Source organism: Sporobolomyces salmoneus, assembly GCF_050403485.1.
Source record: "Sporobolomyces salmoneus JCM6883 DNA, S_salmoneus_JCM6883_v1_ctg21, whole genome shotgun sequence".
In the NCBI taxonomy this organism is placed as follows: domain Eukaryota; kingdom Fungi; phylum Basidiomycota; class Microbotryomycetes; order Sporidiobolales; family Sporidiobolaceae; genus Sporobolomyces; species Sporobolomyces salmoneus.
In genome coordinates, this window is record NW_027481142.1 from 210,149 (window position 1) to 230,852 (window position 20,704).

General features: G+C 51.0%; 7 protein-coding genes across 7 annotated transcripts; 5 read left to right on the top strand and 2 right to left on the bottom strand.

The window, feature by feature from the left end:
* Positions 1 to 17: 17 nt before the first annotated feature.
* RRP5 (Rrp5p) lies at positions 18 to 5,629 on the bottom strand (the record flags this gene model as incomplete). Its single annotated transcript, XM_076631972.1, has 15 exons — positions 18 to 154; positions 219 to 425; positions 498 to 651; positions 717 to 1,283; positions 1,348 to 1,704; positions 1,771 to 2,043; positions 2,103 to 2,997; positions 3,073 to 3,278; positions 3,347 to 3,493; positions 3,553 to 3,744; positions 3,812 to 4,240; positions 4,308 to 4,532; positions 4,592 to 5,023; positions 5,086 to 5,226; positions 5,294 to 5,629. 15 exons carry the CDS (start codon positions 5,627 to 5,629, stop codon positions 18 to 20), a joined length of 4,698 nt encoding a protein of 1,565 aa, XP_076488095.1.
* Positions 5,630 to 6,150: 521 nt separating this feature from the next.
* Positions 6,151 to 6,693, top strand: JCM6883_003892 (putative quinol monooxygenase; the record flags this gene model as incomplete). The annotated part of the gene is made up of 4 exons (XM_076631973.1): positions 6,151 to 6,233; positions 6,307 to 6,389; positions 6,469 to 6,540; positions 6,611 to 6,693. 4 exons carry the CDS (start codon positions 6,151 to 6,153, stop codon positions 6,691 to 6,693), a joined length of 321 nt encoding a protein of 106 aa, XP_076488096.1.
* Positions 6,694 to 7,141: 448 nt separating this feature from the next.
* JCM6883_003893 (uncharacterized protein) lies at positions 7,142 to 10,249 on the bottom strand (the record flags this gene model as incomplete). The annotated part of the gene is made up of 13 exons (XM_076631974.1): positions 7,142 to 7,379; positions 7,452 to 7,567; positions 7,633 to 7,766; positions 7,852 to 7,954; positions 8,022 to 8,092; positions 8,155 to 8,205; positions 8,264 to 8,422; positions 8,486 to 8,681; positions 8,745 to 9,059; positions 9,122 to 9,319; positions 9,384 to 9,506; positions 9,570 to 10,024; positions 10,087 to 10,249. The coding sequence occupies 13 exons, from the start codon at positions 10,247 to 10,249 to the stop codon at positions 7,142 to 7,144; spliced, it is 2,322 nt and encodes a 773-aa protein (XP_076488097.1).
* A 566-nt stretch (positions 10,250 to 10,815) lies between these two features.
* JCM6883_003894 (uncharacterized protein) lies at positions 10,816 to 12,740 on the top strand (the record flags this gene model as incomplete). Its single annotated transcript, XM_076631975.1, has 6 exons — positions 10,816 to 10,989; positions 11,053 to 11,527; positions 11,586 to 12,047; positions 12,151 to 12,358; positions 12,420 to 12,556; positions 12,631 to 12,740. 6 exons carry the CDS (start codon positions 10,816 to 10,818, stop codon positions 12,738 to 12,740), a joined length of 1,566 nt encoding a protein of 521 aa, XP_076488098.1.
* Positions 12,741 to 14,248: 1,508 nt separating this feature from the next.
* On the top strand, positions 14,249 to 14,704 carry JCM6883_003895 (uncharacterized protein; the record flags this gene model as incomplete). The annotated part of the gene is made up of 1 exon (XM_076631976.1): positions 14,249 to 14,704. The coding sequence occupies one exon, from the start codon at positions 14,249 to 14,251 to the stop codon at positions 14,702 to 14,704; it is 456 nt and encodes a 151-aa protein (XP_076488099.1).
* Positions 14,705 to 15,293: 589 nt separating this feature from the next.
* JCM6883_003896 (uncharacterized protein) lies at positions 15,294 to 16,425 on the top strand (the record flags this gene model as incomplete). Its single annotated transcript, XM_076631977.1, has 2 exons — positions 15,294 to 15,675; positions 15,743 to 16,425. 2 exons carry the CDS (start codon positions 15,294 to 15,296, stop codon positions 16,423 to 16,425), a joined length of 1,065 nt encoding a protein of 354 aa, XP_076488100.1.
* Positions 16,426 to 17,822: 1,397 nt separating this feature from the next.
* JCM6883_003897 (uncharacterized protein) lies at positions 17,823 to 20,662 on the top strand (the record flags this gene model as incomplete). The annotated part of the gene is made up of 10 exons (XM_076631978.1): positions 17,823 to 17,944; positions 18,026 to 18,090; positions 18,162 to 18,870; positions 18,937 to 18,965; positions 19,130 to 19,253; positions 19,329 to 19,412; positions 19,493 to 19,601; positions 19,669 to 20,208; positions 20,274 to 20,417; positions 20,477 to 20,662. 10 exons carry the CDS (start codon positions 17,823 to 17,825, stop codon positions 20,660 to 20,662), a joined length of 2,112 nt encoding a protein of 703 aa, XP_076488101.1.
* Positions 20,663 to 20,704: the final 42 nt, after the last annotated feature.

Sequence of the window (20,704 nt, forward strand, 5' to 3'; positions counted from 1 at the left end):
AAGCACCGAATGTCTCTCTACTCGTCGTCTTCTCCTCCAACTGCTCGACTTTGCACAAACTCGACAGCTCGCTCCTTAACCGTCTCGACACCATCCTCATCTCCGAACTCTTTCTCGAAAGTCAACCACTTCTTGAATACAGACTTTCCTTTCTCTGTCCGAAGTCGATAGTCAGTCGCCATGAACGGAAGTGAATAGTGCGAGAGAGAAGAACTCACTGCTCGATAACCGATTCGCCAATACTCGCTCGAAAAGTGCTCTCACTCCCTCGACGTTGCGTTGCTTGATTTCCATGTCGATGTAGATGAACCAGAGGTCGAGTCGTTTCGGGTAAGAGTCCATGATTCCTTCGAAGATTGTTCGTCCTCGTTCAGCGTCACCGAGCTTGAACTCGAGTTGAGCGAATTTAGAAATAGTCTTGACGTCTGATGACAGTGTCGACGGAAAGAGTCAGTCATGAAAGAACGAAGGAGGAATACAGGCTTGGAGGGACTTACGCTTTCGCTTTTCAAGACTCTTCAAGCTTCTCGGTAGAAGCTCACGAGCTTCGTTCGGTCGTCCGTGTGTCAAGTAGTATTGTCCGAATAACGTCCAGACCTTCGAACTTTGCGAGAACTTCTTGACCGTCTTTTTGAAGACCTCTTCCTCTGCCTGTTTCGAGAAACGAAAAACGTCAGCAAACTCTCTCGCATCTCGATTGAATGAGGCAGACCGACATCGAATTTCCCACTTCGCTCGTAGATATCGATTAGCTTGAGGTGAACAGTCTTGGCGTCGTTCGCTTGAGCGGCATCCTTGAAAGTATCCTCGAGCGTCGATTCATCCCCGTACGTATTTTCCAAGTTGAGCAACGCGACCCAAACGTTGAGCTTCTCTCCCTCTTCCCGGAAGTTGATCGTCGTGAGCGCCCTCTTTGCGATTTCGCGAGCTTTGTCGAGTTGCGAGAGGCCGACGAAGAAAGCAATGTATTGAATCCAGAGGTAAGAAGAGTTTGGCGAACCGAGGAGAAGTCGTTCAAAGTCGGCGATTGAGGTAGGGGCTTGAGTATCGAGGTCGCCTGTTCGGTCGTTGAGAGCCGAGAGGCCGGAAGCCGACTTCTTGCCGGCTGCGACGGAGGTTGAGGCAGAAGCGGAAGGAACGGTTTCCTCGTCCTCCGAATCGGAAGCGTCATCCTCCTGCGACTCTGCGTTCTCCTCTTCGTCACCGTTCCAGTTGAAGCCAGTCGAAACAGGGAGTGGAGCAGCTTTCGTAGCGGGAAGTTTGCTGGTCGAAGCAACGGGAACCTGTTTCGAGAGTCGAGTCAGCTTGTGAACATGAAGGTGTGTTCGAGAGAGGGTCTGGACATACGGAGGGTGCGTCATCGTCATCTTCCATCTCTGCATCCGAATCGTCCTCGTCTCCACCTTGAGCTTTCAGAATAGCAGCGAGATCGATCTCGTCTCCCTCATCACTGTCAAACTCTCCCTCGCCCTCCATCTCGTCATCTTCCTCATCGTCGTCCTCGTTCTCTTCTTCCTGGTCCTCATCTTCGTCATCGGAATCGTCTTCTCCGTCGGAAGATCCTTCGTAGTCTTCGGGGAAGAGAGAGCGCTTCAATCCGAGCGAAACCTTCTTCGTTTCGACGTTGACGTCCATGATAAGAACCTTGACAGCTTGGCCCTCCTTGACAGACTCCTTCCAATCGGCTCCTTCTTTGTCGGTGACCTGTTCAGAAAGAGGGGGAATTAGTGAGCGATTCGGCAGATCGTTCGAATCACAGAGCCTGCTTACCTTTGATTTGTGACAAAGACCTTGAATGTTGGTTCCGTCGAGCTTGACGAAGACTCCATACCGTTCAATTTTGCGAACAACTCCCGAAACGACAGAACCCTTCTTGAGGTCGGCGTGAGTGATTGAAGATTGCGTTTCCTTGACGTTCGCGCTCTTGCGGAGAGTGAGTTCAACTTGACTCGTGACTTTGTTGATGGCGAGAACTTTTCCTTCGACGACTTGACCGACCGAGAATCGAGGTTTCCAATCTTTGACGTATTCGTCGAAGAGTTCCTGTTTTAACCACCGAGGTGAGCATAATGTGACGTAGACAGCAGTAACGAGCGGCTCACCTTGATCTGAACACGAGCGGTAATCTCAGAACCGAGAGTGACGAAGAGACCGTGATTCGCGACGTTCTTGACAAATCCTCGAACGGTCGAGCCAACTTTCGGAACGTCGTCGATCTTCTCGATAGATTTATCCTTGACATCCTCTACGGGTTTACCTTCGATGGCGGCAGCACGGGAAGCCCTCAAACTGAGATCGATCCGTCGGTTCTCCTCATCTTTCGAAAGGACAACACATCGTACTTGACGACCAGGTGCGAACTCGCTCGCGAGAGCCTTCGAGACTTGCTCGTAATCGTCTCCCATTTCGGTAAGCGCGACTCGTCCTCGAACGGTCTTGGAGATTTGGACGAGGAGACCGGTAGCGATTTTCGAGTGGATCTTTCCGGTGTAGACGGTCGAAGTCGAAAGGTTCGAGATCGTGATACCAGTCGAAGAGATGGAAGAAGAAGAAGAGGCGGAGGCAGCTGAAGGTTGTTGCTTTTTCGAAGGAACGAGACCGACGATAACGAATCCTTTCTCGACGTTCTTCGAAACGACAACGAGGTCTTCGATGGTTTGACCTTTCTCAAGTGTGAGGCGGAGATCTTCGACAGAAAGGGAGCGATGACGGGCGAGAGTCGGGAAGGAGATAAGGGCTTTGACGTTGGAGGGAACGAGGGAGAGAACGATGTTGGTATCGTGTACGGCAGAGATGGTACCGGAGAGGATAGTTCCGATATCGATGCTTTCAATCTCGGCGGAAGAGTTCTGGACACGAGCGTTGGCAGTAGAAGGGTTGTCGACTTGACGAACCGAGGCGACGATTCGAGATTTCGATCGGTCGACGTTGATGAGGCGAACGGTGATGACTTTTCCGACAGTAAACAATCTCGTGAGATCGGTCGAGAAGCTTTCGCTGTGAGAAGAGCATGAGAAGCGTGAATGAGCGGGTAATTCAGTCATGAGGGAGAGACTGGGGCACGGGACTTACGCAGCTTCGGCAGCAGGAATCAAAGCTCTCAATCCTCCGAAGAAGTCAACCAAGACGCTCTTCTCGTTGACCTTGGTGACCGTGGCTTGCGTAACGAGACCGACTTGAGCTTCCTCGATCCTCGACACAATCGGGAGTTCGGAAGTGATGAGCTGTTTCTTCATCGTGAGAACTACTCGGTTCCTGACGGGATCAGCAGAGAAGATCTATATCGACGCGTCAGAAGGAGGAAGTCAGGTCAGGCCGTGCAAAGGAAGTACAGAGCGCAACATACGCGAGCCTTGACAACTTGACCGGGCTTGAACTTCTTCTCAGGATGCTTGAGTCGAATGTCGGCGTAGTGCATCGGCCAGACGACACCATCAACGTTTCCAGCGATGTCGAGGAAGATGGCCGAGTCGGAAAGTCGTTTGACCGTAGCCTGAACACGGAGAAAGGTCAATCACGCTGGGCATTCTCTGATCGATCGAGGAGACTCACCTTGATGACTTCTCCAACTTGAGCGTCAGCGACTCGGAGGAACCTCTTCTCGAGAACACTCGGTTGAAGACTGAATTGAACGAGTCCGTCGACAGGAGAATACCCAATGACTCGAGCACGGTGGGTCGTTCCAACTTTCCAAGGTCCGTTCTTCGGGATCGTGTTCAAGTGATCGTCGGTAATGCAAGAAATCTATCGAGAGTGTCATTCGGGAGTAAGTTTCATCTGTCATCGAGCGAATCAAAGAGAAAGAACGTACGTGAACGAAACCAGCTTCGCGGTCTTCCTCGTCGTCTCCTCCAACAATCTCGACAGTCAAGCCCCATTCGTCATCCATGCGTACGACCTTGACTTTATCAATAGTCGTTCCAATCGGGAACTTTTCCTCGACCTTGGCTCCATCAATCTTCTTCTCTTCCATCGCGACGACCCATTCCGCCGCACTCAACGAGAACTTTTTCGGGCTCGAACCAACCGCATCCCACATGATTCGGGCTTTGATCTTCTGTCCGACTTTGTAGGAATCTTCGACAGAGGCAGAAGGAGCGAGAGGAAGGTGGAAAAGATCGATCGTGCCGTCGTAGAAGCCGAAGAATTTGACGTTGAGACCGGAAGGGAGGACAGAAGTGATGAGGCAGGAAACGAGGTGAGAAGGAAGAAGAGAAGTGATGGAAGCAACGTTTTCGAGCTGTGTGAAAGGTAACGAGTTCAGCTTGTGTTACAGCCGGTGTGAATGAAATGGGAAGATAACTCACGGTAGAAGCAGCGAGTTCGGTTTGATCGATCGAGACGGTGCAAGTTCGCTCGTTGTCGTTCATCTTTTTGATGCGGCACAGCAAAACTTGACCGATTTCGAGTCGCTTGAGGCCTGATTGCTTCTTCGCGTCGCTGAAAGAGATAAAAGATTGAAGAGAAGGGAGACCGAAGGAAAGGGTGTAGCCACTGTCGGGCTCGATATCGTGAACGACGCAGGAGAGAGTCTGCCGGAAGGAAGGAGTTAGAGAGTTCGCCGAAGGATGTGGATGGGAATGGCACGCACGAATCCTCGTTGTTTGAGGTCTCCCTTGGCAACTCCCTCGTTGACCTTTTCCGGTTCGATACTCAATTCTACCCTTCTCGAGGTCCTAACGTTCTCGTCTCCCTCACGTCCTCCTAGTTTCTGCTTCGAATCTGCCGCCTTCGATGCTACGACGACTGCCGAAACCCATTGTCCCGCCTTGAAGAGAGAAGGGAGACCAGGGAGAGCCGATTTCGAACTAGGTTCATCGTCTTCGTCTGATTCTTCCTCGTCGCTTTCTTCCTCTGATTCCGATTCCGAATCCTCTCCAGCTGCTTCCAGTCGCTTCGTGAACTCGTTTGATAGATTCGTGATGGGAATGTGGGCGAGGAGTTGATTGGGAAGGGAAACGATCAATTCGAGAGGTCGGACTTGAACGATTTGAGCAAAGACTTTCGTTCCGGGAACGAGACGCTGCAAAAGACGAGGGGTAATCAGCCGACTCGGTAGAGCTTCGATGTATTGGGGGAGCTCACTTTGTAGTTGAGATGCTCGACTCGGAAAGCGTCTTTCGGGAGAATATTCTTTTCTTTCACTTGAGATTGTAAAGCTCGCTCAAGCTTCCGTCGCTTCGCCTTTCCCTTGTCCTTGATCACTTCAGTATCCCGTTTCTTCTCCTGAACGAGCGTCGATCGCTGATCAGCATATGAAGTTTTGGTACGAAAGAGATGAATTCGTTCTTACCTCTTCCTCATCGAGTCCTAATTCCATAGCTTCATTCTCTCCTTCGAGCTGAGCTTCCCTGACTTCGACCTGAGTTAACCCAGAACCACCTCCTCGAGGAAAGTCGATTTCTTCTGGTGCATTCAACAAACTCGACTTGACCTCTACCTTTTCCGGTTCATCCTCTGGTGTCTTCCTCTTCCTATCCCCGTGAGACTCTCCGGTAGCTGCGGCGGAATCCCTTGACTTGTTGAAGCGGGGAGGAGGTTTAGAAGTTGAACTAGATGCAGTCGCTTTGAAGGGCTTCTTTGCCGTTGTTGGACCGTGTGCAGAGGATGTTCGAGTTTTGCCAGGCATTCTCGGTCGTGTATCGCCACACCTCTCGACAAGGTGGGAGTGGAGTGAGAGAGACTTCTTCTTCCTCAACTTTTTTCAGAACTGATTTTCGCAATTTTCTCGCCGACGAGCAAGCTAACTCTACGCAGTAAGTAGTACACGGCCTTGCTTATGACTCCAAGGAGTGTCCGCCTATACCGGTAGTCGATTTTGCGGAATAGACGAAGTCACCGCTGAGGGGGAACGAGCTTTCGCTTCACCGCGCTACCGTATCGAATGACTCTGTGTCTTCTTAGTATCTCAACGCTGCGTTTCTGGAAATACATTGTAATGTCGCATGTCCGAAGCTGGAACTCGGAGTTGGAAATCGTCGACGCTCTTCCCCTCTCTCTCCCTTCTCCCTTTCACTCCTTACCAATTACACACTTCTCACAAGTGTACGTGCATCTCATCCTCACTGCCGTCGACAGCGTTCGCGCTGACCGCTCTTCTTCCCCACAATCTCACCTCATCTCTCTCTTCCTCTCTCCCCTCCACAGATCATGTCCTCGACTCCCCCCGATTCCGGAAAGACCATCGTCTTCGCCTACGCTACCGCCAAGGAAGGCAAGGCCGATGAACTCCAGTGGGTCTTCTCCACTCTCTCTCTCTCGAAACTGAACCTCGAGTCGCTTACCCAACATCTCGCTCGCTTATAGAAAACTCATCGCCGAAGCTCGTGCATCGGCAGAGTCTGATAAGGAACCTTACACCCTTACTTACCGAACTTCGAGACATGGCGGTAAGTGCTTTCGTTTCTTCGACTCTTTCCCGTTTACGAACGAGAAGTGCTGACTCCACGATCCTATTGCGCTTGATAGACACCTTTGCCATCTTTGAAGAGTACGACCAAGATGTCGGAGCTGATGGCTTGAAGGGAATTGAAGCTCACAGTGAGTATTCTCCCGAAGCTGACTCGTTCGCAAACGCTGACTTCAGTCTCGTGATGTGACGTTTTTGCAGAGGCTCAACCTCCTTTCCAAAACCTCGTCAAGAGTGGTCTCGTTGCCGATATCGACATCAAGTTCTACCAAGAGTTCAAGTAAGAGAAAAGTCTTTGATATTGAAGGAGTTTCGAGGGAGGAGCGTAGGCGGGTTTCGAGGGAGGAGCGTAGGCGGGTTAACAGCTTCAAGAATCTGAGTTTTCCGAAGGAAGTACAAATGACAAAGCAATGCAGTAACGATCATGACTTGATTCGAAGCAAAAGAACACCGCGAGAGACAAATGAGCTGATTGCGTTCGCTCGCTTCCGTCGTCTTTGCTTCCGTAGAGCCGAGGGCAAAGCCAAGTTCTAGTTCAGGGACGAATGAAACACGAATGTGCGAATAAAGCTTAACGTCAGTACAAACTCAGACAAGCAAAGAGAACGTTAGAATGCGAGAATATTCCGACTTCGATAAATGATAATTTTTTGAGCAACAGTCAAGACGATACATAATGCAGATATCAAACAATCGATGCTGATCCGACAAGTCCAGCCGACTCTGTCTCGATCAAGCTTCCTTCTCCCACTTCAATCCAGCTCGATAATCTCCTCCCGCTTGAACCACAAATCCTCCGTCCTTCGCTTCGACATCCTCCTCTTTTCCTCTTCTCTGGCGGTTCGCAGCATCTGCAGCTTCGAGAGCGAGCAGAGAGAAATGTGCTCCGACGACAGGACGTGCGAGGAACCGGACTCCCCAGTCTATTCCTTCTTCTCCGGGCCAATTTCCATTCGGCGTTTCGTAGAGACTAATGCACAAGATAGCTTGGGTCAGTGAACGACTCGACACAAAGATGAGGTACGAATAGAAAGAAACTCACTCTGGGAAAGGTGCATCGACTTTGGATTGTTTCAGGTAGGCAATCATATCGTCGATGAACATGTCTTGAGTAGGCTTGTGCGAGGTAGAAGCAGCTGCGAAAAGCTGCCAATCGGTCTGATACGCAGGCAAAAAAATTGAGCTTTGAGTCGAGTTTCAGCGAACAGACGGAGGGACTTTACCTTTGCCCAATAGTGACGCGAATCAAGAGGTACTCCGTATTTTTCTCGTTTCTGCTTGTACCATTTCGCTTGCTGATCGTACAGTTCTTTCGGGAAGAGGTCTAGGGAAAGGATTCGATCTCCGAACAGATTATCTGTTTGATCGAACCGTTAGCTCATCTCACACGCACGTCTCTTCTCGTCTCGAGAAGGAGCAGCAGACGAGGGAGATGAACCTACAGAGTGTACCCCAAGAATCTTCGTCTTGATACGCAAGTTTCGCATGAGGGTTCGGACCGTCGAGATCAGTCATTGCGAGCTTCCACCATTCTTCAGCGTAAGCCTGTACGATGGACGTGGACGTTGGTCAGAAGCTGTCCTCTCCTCGAGAAGTGGGATTACTGACTCACTTTCGCGACCGTTCGATAGTGAAACCAGTCCGTCCATCTTCCCGTTTGGTTGGCGAGCTCAGCCATAGCACCTGCGTTGGGACATCGTTCAGCTTGGATGTGAGAGGGAGACCCTAGCGAAAGGGAGACAAACCAATTCCGACGATTGCTTTCACAGCCAAGTTTGTTTGGTTCGCGAGTTGACCTGAGAATCGAGAGATCAGCCTTTCAAGCGTTAGTCAGAAAGAGTCAAGTACACTCACCGGCGAAATCATCAGTGCTCAATTGATTCGCCGGCAAGAGCCCGTCGTCGACGAGAAAAGCTGTCCATTCCTTGAAGACGCCGTAATGCTTCTCAACCCAAGGCAAATCGGAAGTGAGCTGATAGTACGACAATGCCATCCACAACATATTGCCCGCCTCTACAAAAAGCAATAGAAAGCTGTCAGTCAAGCTCGTTCGGATTCGCGAGGAAGAAAGTTCACCTTCGACGGGCATCGGTTCATCGTTTCCACCGTTGTAGCCAGTCGCGTTCGGATAAGTTCCGAGATCGTGGACTGGGTAGCGATTCGGGTAAAGGCCTGAATGAGTGTAGACGAGAAGGGGCTCGAGGAGAAGAGCGAGAAGGGTAGGATTCGTGTAGAGGAGAATCGGATGGAGAGGGAAGATTACGTCGATCGTCTGTCCTCGTCAAGTTATTGAGCTGTTCCTTCGAAACGAATATGAGGGAAAGTCATGACTCACCGACATGTCGCCGTTACTCGAGATTTCCTTCAGCCACGCCATCGATTTCGACTCGTCAACTTCGAATTCGTCGTTCACTCCAGTCGTTAGCTCGAAAGATGCGAACGCTTGTCTCGTAGATAGCTCGACAATCGAAGCGTAGTGGTCTCCAGAAACTCGTTGCGCATCTTTACGAAGTTGAGCGTCGAAACGTTTCGATGCGGAAAGAGCACGAGGGTAGTCGAGCTGGAAGAACGCGATCGCGTCTTTTTGACGAGCGTATCGAGTCGTCCAGAGACCATTAAGGGATACTTGGCCATGTGGGGTGACGTAGTTCTGCGAAGACGAGAGTAAGAACCGCGTCCAAGCCGATGTCGGACTAGAGCGGTCGAACTTACGACATAAGGATAGCGAACATGCCCGATCGTGAAGGCTGCCCGAGGATTTTTGGGTGAGAGGGGCACTGAGAAGCCAAAGACGGGTTCATCGGCATCGATTCTGCGATATCTCGAGTCGTGAGTTCCGTCGAGATGTCCTTTGCGGATGAAGCGAGAACGCAATTCCCGGCTCGAGCCACTCGAGGCGATGCCATGAGTCTATTGTACCCATTTCGAGGTCACCGGAGATACAAAGCGAGTCTGAAGAAAGGAGAACACGAACAGAATCAGCGGCGTAGATTACGTTCCCCCATTCCGCTTGTTCTGCGTATTCTCCAAACACTTGCTGATCTTTTCGAGCGATGGAGTGAAACCCAACGCCCTTGTGAGCGATGAAGTCCCAGATCTGCGAAAGTCGACGGTGAATGAGCTTTTCGCAGAAAAGTTGTTGCTCAGAAAGAAAGCTCACAATTTCGACCGTGTCGTCTCCAGATGCCCATTCACCTCCAATGTCGGAGTAGAGAGAGATAGAATGCTTCTCAAGGGCGGCTGGGTCGACACCAACGGCGAGATAGGAAAACGGCAGGGAAGTTGCGATTTCGTCGTTGGGGGTTACGGGAGACAGGAAAGTTACGTTGAACTCGACGTTTCCGGCTTTGAAGGAGAAGATTGATCGAGTTGCTGTGAGTTCGAACGCCGTTTGATTGGCGATTCCAGTCGAATCGTGATCGTCGTGAAAGGAACCAGACGAAATCGGAGCACCTAGAAACTCGTACGTCTTCCCATCGATCCGAATCATTCCCGACCAGGGTAGACGATACTCTTTGCGAGAATACGGACCCCATCTCGTCGGCCAATGACGAGCCCATTGGCCTGTAAGCGTCCTTGCGAAATCTCCTCCCGTTGGAAGCCAAGCGTTCAAGTCTACCGAAGTTCGAACGACGGTCAGTTCAGCTCAGCCACGCGAGCATGTACGAGATACACACAAGGGGATTTGACTGCGAGAGGAATCGCTGGAGGTAAGAACGAGGCAGCCGGAGAACTGAGCAGAGAAGTCGGGTTTGATTGTCGTGTTTCGGTTGCTACTGTACTAGCGACGGCCCAGGTCGTCGTCCATCTAAGCGTGTCTTCGATGCTCGGTAATCGCATCGTTGTCAGAGGACTCAAAGGTGGAGAAGATTGGGAGAAGAGACAAGGACGGTTCCGAACTTCCGAGTGGGGAGATGAATCGAATCTTCCCCTCTCTCCACCCACCACAACACACCTCTTCGCCTCATCAACCTCACAACCTTGAACCGAAGCATGGCGACGATGAACGAGCTCAACAAGCAACTTGGAATTCGATCGACCGACCCAGCGTTTCCTCGAGCGGGCCTCCGCACACACCTCTTGTCCCTTTCTCTCCCTTCGACTCCACTTGACAGGCTTGGGGAACGAAGGGCGCTCTGTTGCAGAGTAGGAGAGTAGTCGGAAAGGTCAACGAACCGTGGACAGAGGAAGAAGAGGAAGAACCGTCGAGGTGGTTCTCACGGGCGATAACCACAGTCAAATCGATACAGAGACCGAGAAAAGTCAAATCAAACATTTTCTTTTCCTCGCTTTTGACTCGTTCGTCTAGACTCTGGGGAAGAGCCCACGCGCGATTCGAACTTTTTCTCCCTCTCTTCTTTCTCCTCTTTTCCTTCACTTTCAACCTTTCCCTTCCACCTATCACCATGTCTACAGCTCGCACAAGCTACGAAGATGATGAGAAACGGCAAGACAGTCTCGACGTGGGCGGGAACGTGCTACAAAAGAGTGATTCAGAGATTGAAAAGGAGGGTGGAAACTTGGTGATGGAGGTTGAGGATGCCGCCGCTCTAGGGCTCAAAACTGCCGCAGATGGCAAGGTGAGTACTACCTTTTGTCGCGACTCTCAAAGCCTTCACTGACGGAAATTCATTTTGGAGCAGACGATTCTGGTGCCTCAACCTTCCGACGACCCTAAAGATCCCCTCAACTGGAGTTCAACGAAGAAGGGATTGATTTTGGCGATTCTCGCGTTGGCCGCGTTCGGTGGAGATTTCCAAAGTGGAGCCGGTATCCCTCTCCTCGAAGCCCAAGGTGAAGAATGGGGGCTCACTCCCACACACATCAATTATGCGGGCAACCTCAACGTTCTCTTCCTCGGAATCGGAGGATTGATCTGGATCCCCCCTCTCTACTTCTGGGGCCGACTTCCCGTTCTCTTCTGGACTCAATTTATCGGAACTTTCCTCGTTCTCGGTTCAGCACTCGCTCAAACGTTCGAGGCCTACTACGTCCTCCGACCTCTCACTTCCGTCTTCTTGACTGCCGGCCAAACGATCGGTCTCACCTTCATTCACGATATCTACTTCAAGCATCTTTGGGCGAAAAAGATTGGAATCTGGGTCGCAATCTTCCTCGGTGAGTCTTTCGCTCTTAGCCGTCCTCGAAGACCTCAACTTACCCTCAAAGACTGCAGCTTCACCTTATTGCGGACCTTTCTTCGGAGGATTCATGCTACGACACCTCAACAACGAATGGCGATACGTTATGTGGTTGGTATTCGCCTACTCCGCTGCTCTTCTCGTCCTCATCATCCTCTTCGCCGACGAAACTTGGTACCCTCGGGGTCTCGATATCGACTTGAACCGACCTACCGGAGTTTGGGGCCGCGTCCTCAACCTCACTGGAGTCACGGCATTCAGAGAACGAAAATACAAGGCGAAAGTTTCCCACTCTTGCCTCCGATTGATCGAAGTCTTCTTCAAGCCGGTCATCTTCATCTCGTTCATCGTTTACATGCTTTCGTTCATGTGGGCAGTAGATAAGTCTCACTCATTTCTTTCTCGTCCCTCTGTTCCGATATTGACACCTTTTTGCCTTTTTTCCGTCTCTACGGATCAACGTTACTTCGTCGATCCTCTTCTCGATTCCCAAACCTGTCGGTTACGGCTTCAACATTCAAACGATCTCTTTCCTCTACTTCACTCCTCTTATCGCCCTCGCCATCGGAGAACTTTTCGGACACTTCGCAAACGACCGAGTCGCCGCTCGTTACGTTCGAACCCATCAAGGTCTCTTCCGACCTGAATGTCGTCTCTACGTCTTCTTCGGTGCCGCTGTGTTGATGATCATCGGCCTCAACATCGTTGGTCAAGCCCTCGAGAATATCTGGAACGTCGGGGCTGTCATCATCGGATGGGGTCTCTACGTCGTCGGTGTTATGATCGCATCCGTTGCTATCACTGCTTAGTGAGTCTCTCATCCCCAGGAAGCAGGCGGACCCGAGAAGCTGACTCCTTTCTTCTTCCAGCGCTCTTGATTGTTACCCCTCCGCCTCGGGTGAAGTCTCCGCCGCTATCAACCTCGGACGAACGACAGGAGGTTTCTGTGTCGGCTACTTCCAACTAGAGTGGGCCCTCAAGAGCGGATTCGATGTTTCATTCGGAAGTGAGTTTGACACTTTTCATCTTGTCGTGAACAACTTTAACCACAATTTGCTGACTCTTAAATGTTCCTCCCAGTTCAATCCGCCATCGTCGCTATCGCCACTATCGCCGTCGTAGGTCTCGTGGTCTACGGCGAACGCCTTCGAAAATGGGCCGGTCCCCTGCACTTCGCTCAAAAGCATTAGAAGGCTCTTCTCTTCGAGACTTTCAGATTTGATGGAGGACTCTCCATTCTCAACGAGTGGCTGAACTCTATCAACTCTCTCCTATCAACTAGGAATCTTGTATCATATTTCATACTCTCGGGTTAATCGTTAGGTCTCTCGCTCTCTCTCTATCTCGCATCTTTTTACAGGCATTTTTTCGTAGACTTTCTTCTCTTCTCTTCTCTTCTCATCATCATCAACTGTTGTTGTCTCGCTCTTCAACGGAGCGGGAATATCGCAAATCCACCTCAACCTGGATTCAATTCAATTCACACATCGTTTTTTCTCTTTTTTGCTTTCCTTTTAGTCTTGAGAGGCGCCTTGTGTTCATCTCCTTGGCCATGTTCGGGCGTGAACCAGGGTAGTTGAGCGAAAGGGATGATTTCTTTCCCTCTTCTTCCCACTCGAACACTTTTTCGTCCTCTCAACGGCCCGCAGAAGCACTCAAGACACTTCTCGAGCCCTCCATCCCACCCTGCACCCTTTCAGTCGTCTTCCATCGTCCGAATCATCAATCGACTGGTTTTCATCTACATCTCCGAATCTCGATCGCTCCTCATCTCTGAACGGTCAGTCGGGTATCAGGTGAGGATTAAAGGATTTATTCCAAGCATTTGAGTAGGAAGGTAAGCGCGAACGAGTGAGTCAGCGCGAACCTCGGGCTTCTTCCACGTTCGTCTCTCCTCAATCCTCACGTCCTCGAGGTTGCGACAAACGCTGCTGATTGTGTTCTTTAGGTCCCAGACGAGAACGACTATTGTTTGACAAATGCTCCTTCAGCTACCCTCCGAACTCCTTCGCGTCATCGTCGACAACTTCCAACTTCCTCCTTTCACGAGTCCGCTCCGAACCCCCAAGCTCGAGGCCGAGGCACAAGCGACGCTTTGCTCCCTTTCTCTCACGAGCCGCGTCTTCCAGGAGATTGCTCAACCTGTCCTCTACAACTTCGTACGAATCTCGACTAGCAAACCCCTCGAAACCCTCCTGCCTCTTGTCGAAAACGGCAGAAGGAACGATCGATTATCCTTGATACAGACAATTCTATTCGAGAAGGCGGACGGGAGATTATCCGTCGACCCCTCTTTCACGCGCCTCTTGCGTGAATTTCCGTCGATGATGAGCGGGTTGAAGCAGCTTGTTAGCTACTCTAGTCTATGGCAGTTGGATATGTTTCACGGTTCTAGTTCGTCTGTGGTTCCGCCACGTTTCTGCTACAAGACGCGCTGAATTTCTTTCGTTGCGGAACAGATCTCTCCCGCGTCTTCCTCAATCGCAATCGCCTCGATACGAGATCGCTTCTCCCTCTATCTTTTCCCTGTCTCGAAGTACTCGGCTTGTGCTGCGTTATTCTCGACCCGTTCCCACTTCAAGCTGCGAGTTTCCCGTCACTTCGTCACCTCATTTTCGACGATAACTGCCCCGAGCTCGACAACAACACAGAGATAACCCTGATCGACTTTCTTCCATAACTTGACTCAATCACTGTCATGTGGGACGTCTTCCAGCACCTCGTCGACGACATCGCTTCGCTACCTCTCGCTTCAGTTCTCATCAACCGATCCTGGAAAAGGATTGACGAAGTACTGGAAGAGCCATGGAACGGTGTCAATCTTCGTCTCGTCGTCCAAACGATGTCAAGCTGGTCAGCTACAGGCTGCGCTTCTACAATCGATACTTTCGCCTCTCGACTCAAAAACCCACGTAAGTTCGCTACTCTAAAATCAATCTACCTTCCTCCTCCTAGCTCTCTATCGCAAGAATACAAGACGGACGAGATCCTCAAATCGATCGAAAACCTCGTCCATGCGGCGAAGGATCGAAACCTGTTAGTAGTCTTCGAAGAACAATCGGACAAAAGAACCGGAGAATGTCAAGTCTCGGAGGAGTTCATGAGGAGGATGATACAGAGGAGGATTGCTAGAGAGGCAGCAGAAGGGGCGTAGGCGAGATGGGATCAGAAGGAAGCGAGGTCGGAGTAAAAATCGAGGGAGAGAGGGGAAGAATTGTCGTTTCAAGCACCGCTTTACTTTCATGAACCGTTGATTTGTAATATGTAACGTTGCTCCTACGATCAGAGCGGGATTCTCTGGCGTCGAACGAAGGAAGCTTCTTTCGAGCTATTCACTGCGAAAAATCATAGAAATCTTTCCTCTTCCCTCAACGTCACCTTCCATTTCCGCCACCTTTGAGTCGAGCGAATAGAAGAGAAGCATCTGAATCAGCCTAGCTTGCCTTGAAGCGCCTCCAACTCGACCTCGGTCCCCCCTCTTCCTTCATCAAACAACCTCGACTCCTTCCTCTGGATCAGCTTCAGCACATCCTTGGACGGTAGAGACGGTTCATTGGGATTGTACAAGGACTGCTAGTAGGTCAGAGAGCGTCTACGGAGTCGATTGAGTACGTCCCTCTCCTTCAACAACTCTGATCATCGCTCTCGAATCTCAACGGGCACTGCAGCGAGAACTAGGAGCTGACACGCTGCCATGTCTACAGACTGAACAGACTAATACCTAGTCAGCGCTTCCGCTCGCGATGAAGATGACTACCCTTTCCTCTCTCCCTCCTGAACTCCTTCGCGACATCATTGAATCGGCAGTTCCTCCCACCTTCCATTCAACGACGTACAAAGAGCGAAAAACAACGCTCTGCTCCCTCTCACTCGTCTCTCGACAGTTCCGAACGATCGCACAGCCTCTACTCCTCGAAATCGTCTGTATCAAATGGGACAAGCAGCTTGAAGTCTTACTCAAAGTGACGGATGGTTTCGTGGGGATCAAGGAGGTCATTGTGGGACCCGACGCAAGCTCAAAAATGGTTGAGTGGTTTTCGAGGAGATGGAAAGGTATCCAAAGTCTCACGATCTCACAACGGCATGAGGATCCGTTCGACCTAGAAGTCCTTGTCCAGCATACGAGTAAGTTCACAGGCTTGCCAACTCTAGTCTTTAGAGGAGGTGCTGACGTATCTGTCCTCCGTCGCAGCGCTGGTCAATTTCCAGCTTTCCGGATGCGGTTTCCATTCCACCGTTTGTGCGCCGCTCACTACCCTTCGATCTCTTACTCTCGACTACCGCGCGCTGGACTCTTCTGTTCCTCTCCTTCTGGATCCTGGGATGCTGCCCTCCCCTCAAGCTCTCGGACTGATTAATGTGATCGACGAGGAAGAACTGCAACAACTAGAAGAAACAAACATCTCGCGACTTCTCCCTCAGCTCGACGCTATCGTCATCTCTTCGATTCTGTACCGTCTCGGCATCAATGGGCTCTTCTCCGGTTACTCTTCTCGCATCCTGATCGGTGTTCTCATTGGGTCTCTCGACTCGCCCACATTGCCTCCATCTCTGACATCCGCTCGACACGTCCGTATTCAACAAGTCACGACCTTCACGTTCGAGGCATCGGCAGCAATTCGGTCCTTCCTCACCGCCTGTCGAGAATCCGAAAATTCGTCCCTCAAGTCAATTTACCTCCCTCTCGAATGGCATCCCTCCCGTCGTCAATCACCAGCCATCGTGACCGAGATGAAACAAGTGATGGAGGTGTCTGAAAAGGCTGGAATCGAGCTCGTGTTCGAATCGCAACCTAACTCATTCCTAGACAAATTCATCTCGAGGGAATTCTGGGACAGGCAACGGAGGACAAGGAAGGAGGAGGAACAGAGGTGAGTACTAAGAGAGGAGAGTTGGTTCGAGCAGTATCTCGGCGCGAGAAGGGAGGGAGGACCGAATTTTGTCTTCATTTTTTGCTGTTTATTTTTGGTTTGGTTGTTCTCGATCGTACTTGTTTGTCTCCCAATGTTCTGAAGTACTTTGTCCCAAACAGAACAATGCGAAGCTCTATACACGGATTAAGAGTCGACATCTGTATGCATTGAAGAAGAGATCACAAGGTCTGCACGGCTTGCAATCTTCCTAGTTGAGCTCCTTCCTCGCCTCTCTCCCGTACCTCGACCAGCGCTCGAGATTGGGAGCCTCGCCTTAGTGCAGAACCTTTACCTTGTGTGCTTTTGTGGTCCTGGCTTCGAACATCCTCTCTCATCTCTTCACTTCCGTCGTCGCACCGGTTGTCTCGCTCTTCAGCAGAGCGGGAAGCTTTCAAATCCAAGTCGACCCGCTGCATCACGGCAATCGACTCGTACACCTTTTTTACCGAAGTTTTCCCCTTGCTTTGCAAGTCTCCTTCACGCAACGGGTCCCGTGGCGCCAATACTTTGAAGATAATGCTTTACTGTCTATGAAGATAATGCTTTACTGTCTGATTTTTGTCAGGTCAGCCGAAGCACTAGGAACAGCAGAGGCCGAATTGCGGCCCGGGTTCCTCTAGCAACTGCGGACAGGATTTGACCGAGCGCCGCGAGGGTTTCCGTTGGTTGCTGTCGAGACTGTGAAGAAACTGCAGAAGGAGACAAGCGAGGGGGCGCCGGGAAGCACGAGAGAGAGACATGCGAAACCCAAACATGTGAGGCTCAGAGCTCACCTGCGAAACTACTTCTACCCTTCCTTAGAGGTCTGGGAGAACGCTGACGATCTCGTTTTCGAAAGAGGGATGATGACATGACTGCTTTGGGGAGGGCAAAAAGAAAACAGATGGCACAAAAACTCAATGAGAGCCCGCTGCGCGTCCGCAACGCACTCTCGCTTTAGAGACTGCACTCGCCGGGAATTGAACCCGGGGCCAGGCAAGGTCGTCTTTGTAAGATGGCAATGCCCGATTTTACCACTAAACCACAAGTGCTCGATGCGAGACACGTGCGTTTGTGCATACATAAACCACCGTTGTGCGGAGTTCGAAGCGGGCGACTCTCTCCGATGTCTGCGTATCCGCGCACTCCCCAACCGGCGAGCTGCAGCAGTCGCAGAGAACTTGAACGGCACAAGGATCCTCCGAGGCAGTTGCGAAAGTGCGAGATTTGAGTCGGGTCACTGTGCGCGCATCTCTCCCTTTCTCATTTCACCTCGCACCGCCCGGCCACCCAGAGCAATATACTACAGCTGATCCAATACTCGACTGCGCACTGCTACGACCGACGCGCATTCCGGTCGCCTCCCCTTCAACAATCAAGATGAAACTCCTCATCTCGTTCCTCATCTCCCTTTCGACCCTCCTCGCGACTGCGGCCCCGATTGAAGTAGCCGGAGAAGGGTTGGATGAATCTACGTGGAAAGTGACCGAGAAAGGTCTCTGGTGAGCGAATGCGGCTGTTACATCTCGACGCCCTTTGACGAGCTGACCGATAGACTGCGCGTTTCGATCTCGATAACAAAGGCTGGTAGAGCATTACTCTCCTTACTGTTCACACTGTCGTGCATTCGCTCCCAAATGGAAAGAACGTGAGTGGATCTGAGCGCTTACTCGAATGTTATCTCTGAGCTGACGAGTAGTACCTCCTAACACCTCACAGTCGTAGACATGTTCTCACTAACGGGGCCTCGACATTCATTCAATTTCGCCCAAGTCGATTGCGCCGCGAATGGAGATTTGTGCCATCAACACGAAGTTAAATACTATCCTTCAATCTTCCTGTATGAGGATGGGAAATTCAAGGAGGAATACACAGAGAGGAGGAGTATTGAGGAGTTGGCGAGGTACGTAGAGGGGAACTGGAGGGAAGTAGAGACGCTGCCGGTGGAGGAAACGAGGGAAGTCGAAGAGGAGGAAATGGGTCGGAAGGTCAGACCGAGGCCGGCGAAGGGAGCAGAGAAGGCTAGATTACCGAAGTTGCATCTTGAGGAAGAAGAAGACGAGAAGAAGGAGGAGGAAGGAAGCGAAGATGAGAAACCTTACGATCTGTTACTTGACGACGCTTCATCCCAGATCAAAGCTTTCCTCGACCCTTCAACTGCCTCTCTTAACACAGAAACTATATCACAGTCCTTCACTCCTCCTGCTACTTCGGCCTCGGCCTCGTCAACGCTTCAACCCGCTCAATTCTTCGCTCAACAACCCGAATCGAAACGTTCCGCCGAATCTGAGGGTTCCTCCCTCACGCAAGAATGGGAGAAGACTCGAGGGAGTCCGGATGGGACCGTCAAATTGTTGACGAAGAAGGATGCGGAGAGGTTCAAGGATCAAGACGCTGGACCGAGTTTCGTTAAGTATTACGCTCCTTGGTGAGTCTTTCTCTCTCAAACTGCTGACTGAATGGGAAACGATCGCTCACGCTCTCGTTCGGATAGGTGCGGTCATTGCAAAAAATTAGCTCCTCGTAAGTCTCGTTTTCTCTTCCTCATTTTCGCCCTTTTCCCTCTTCTTCCCTTCAACCCTTTCTCTACCGGACACGCGAGAGCCCTCTGGTTGACCGCGCGAAGACCTATGCGTTTGACGAAGAGACTGACCCGTCACTGCTCTCCTTAATCGAACGGCTCGCAGATTGGGAATCGCTCGCTTCTTCACTCGAAAACCAAGTTCACATCTACCAAGTCGACTGCGATGCTTCCGAAAACAAAGGGATCTGTCGACAAGAAGGTGTTCAAGCTTACCCTACTCTCATCTTGTGAGCCTTTTCGTGCGATTCCCTCTGGTGTCGACTGGAAACAGGTTCACTGATGCTCGTTTCACGGGTTGTCAGCTATAACCGAGGAGCGGTGGTCGAGTATCATGGAAGGAGGGAAGAGAAAGCTATGAAAGAATGGGCTTTGAAGACGATCGACGCGTGAGTTGCTTCCTCCTCCCATCGAGCTGAGTTATCGCAGATCGAACTGATGCTGATGGGACGTCTGATTCGGACGTCAGGACGACTCTCAAGCATGTATCTAACAAGTACGAGCTCGAGAAAGCAGTCGAACGAGATTCCGTCGTCGTTTTGATGCTCTTCTCGAACGACAATGAGAAGGATGATATCGCAAGTCAATCGACTTATCAGCTGTGATTCCCCTGAGCAATTGCTGACTTCCGATCTTGACTTGCAGGCTCTCGCTCGTGAAGCTGCCCAATCACAAATGGGACCCTCTACACCATTCTACGCCTCTTCTTCCCCCGAGCTCTTCTCCCACTTCTCTGTTCCTCCTTCCTCCCCTCCCACTTTCCTAATCTTCAAATCCTCTTCCCTCTCTCCGACCGGTCGTTTCTCCCTCCCTTCGAAACCCCTCACTCGCCGTAAAAGAGTCGACCAAACTCGCTCCTGGCTTCGCTCTGCAAAACTCCCCGTCGTCTCTGAACTCGACGGTTCGAGTTACTCCGACTTGTTCCCGGAAGACTCGGACCCTTCAAATCCTTTTGTCGTGCTCGGGTTCTTTTCGAAGAAAGGCCTGAAAGGGGAATTCGATGAGACGATGAAGCGATTCAAACGACTCGCCGAGGAATGGAACAGAGAGAGCAAGCTAGAGGGAAGGAGGAGTGTAGCGTGGGCATGGGTCGATGGAGATCGATGGGCTCCGTGGTCGAGAAGTAGTTATGATGTGAAAATGGGTGCGGTCGACGCTCCAGTTCTCCTCGTTTCGGATCCTCATGTGCGTCGCTTGGATCTCTCACTTTAAGTGCTTCTAGCTGATAGTGAGGTTCTTGAACGCTACAGAATCGAGTCTATTGGAAGAACGATCTGTCGGGAGACGCTCTCAAGGTCGAAGATTCGAAAGTTTTCGATTTGATCCGCAAGGGAGTCTTGACCGGAACTGTCGCTGGAGTCTCTTCGGATAATTTCGTTGGTAGATGGTCAAAGGTAATCTCTCTCCTCTCTCATCGCCTAAAGTCTGTTCGTATTGACTCCGTTCTCTCTAGGCCTTCGTTCGACGCTCTTCATCTTTCTTCTCTCTCGCGATGAGTCACCCTTTCTTGACATTCTTCGCCGTCGTCTCAAGTTGGGTTGGACTCGCTCTCATCTTGCAGAAAGTGTTCGCTCCTTCTCCCACTTCCGGAACTGGAGGAAACTCTTTCAAATCAGATGAATACGTAAAGAAAGATTAGAGACTTAGTGCACTTGTTCCAATGTTAGATTTACCTCTTGCC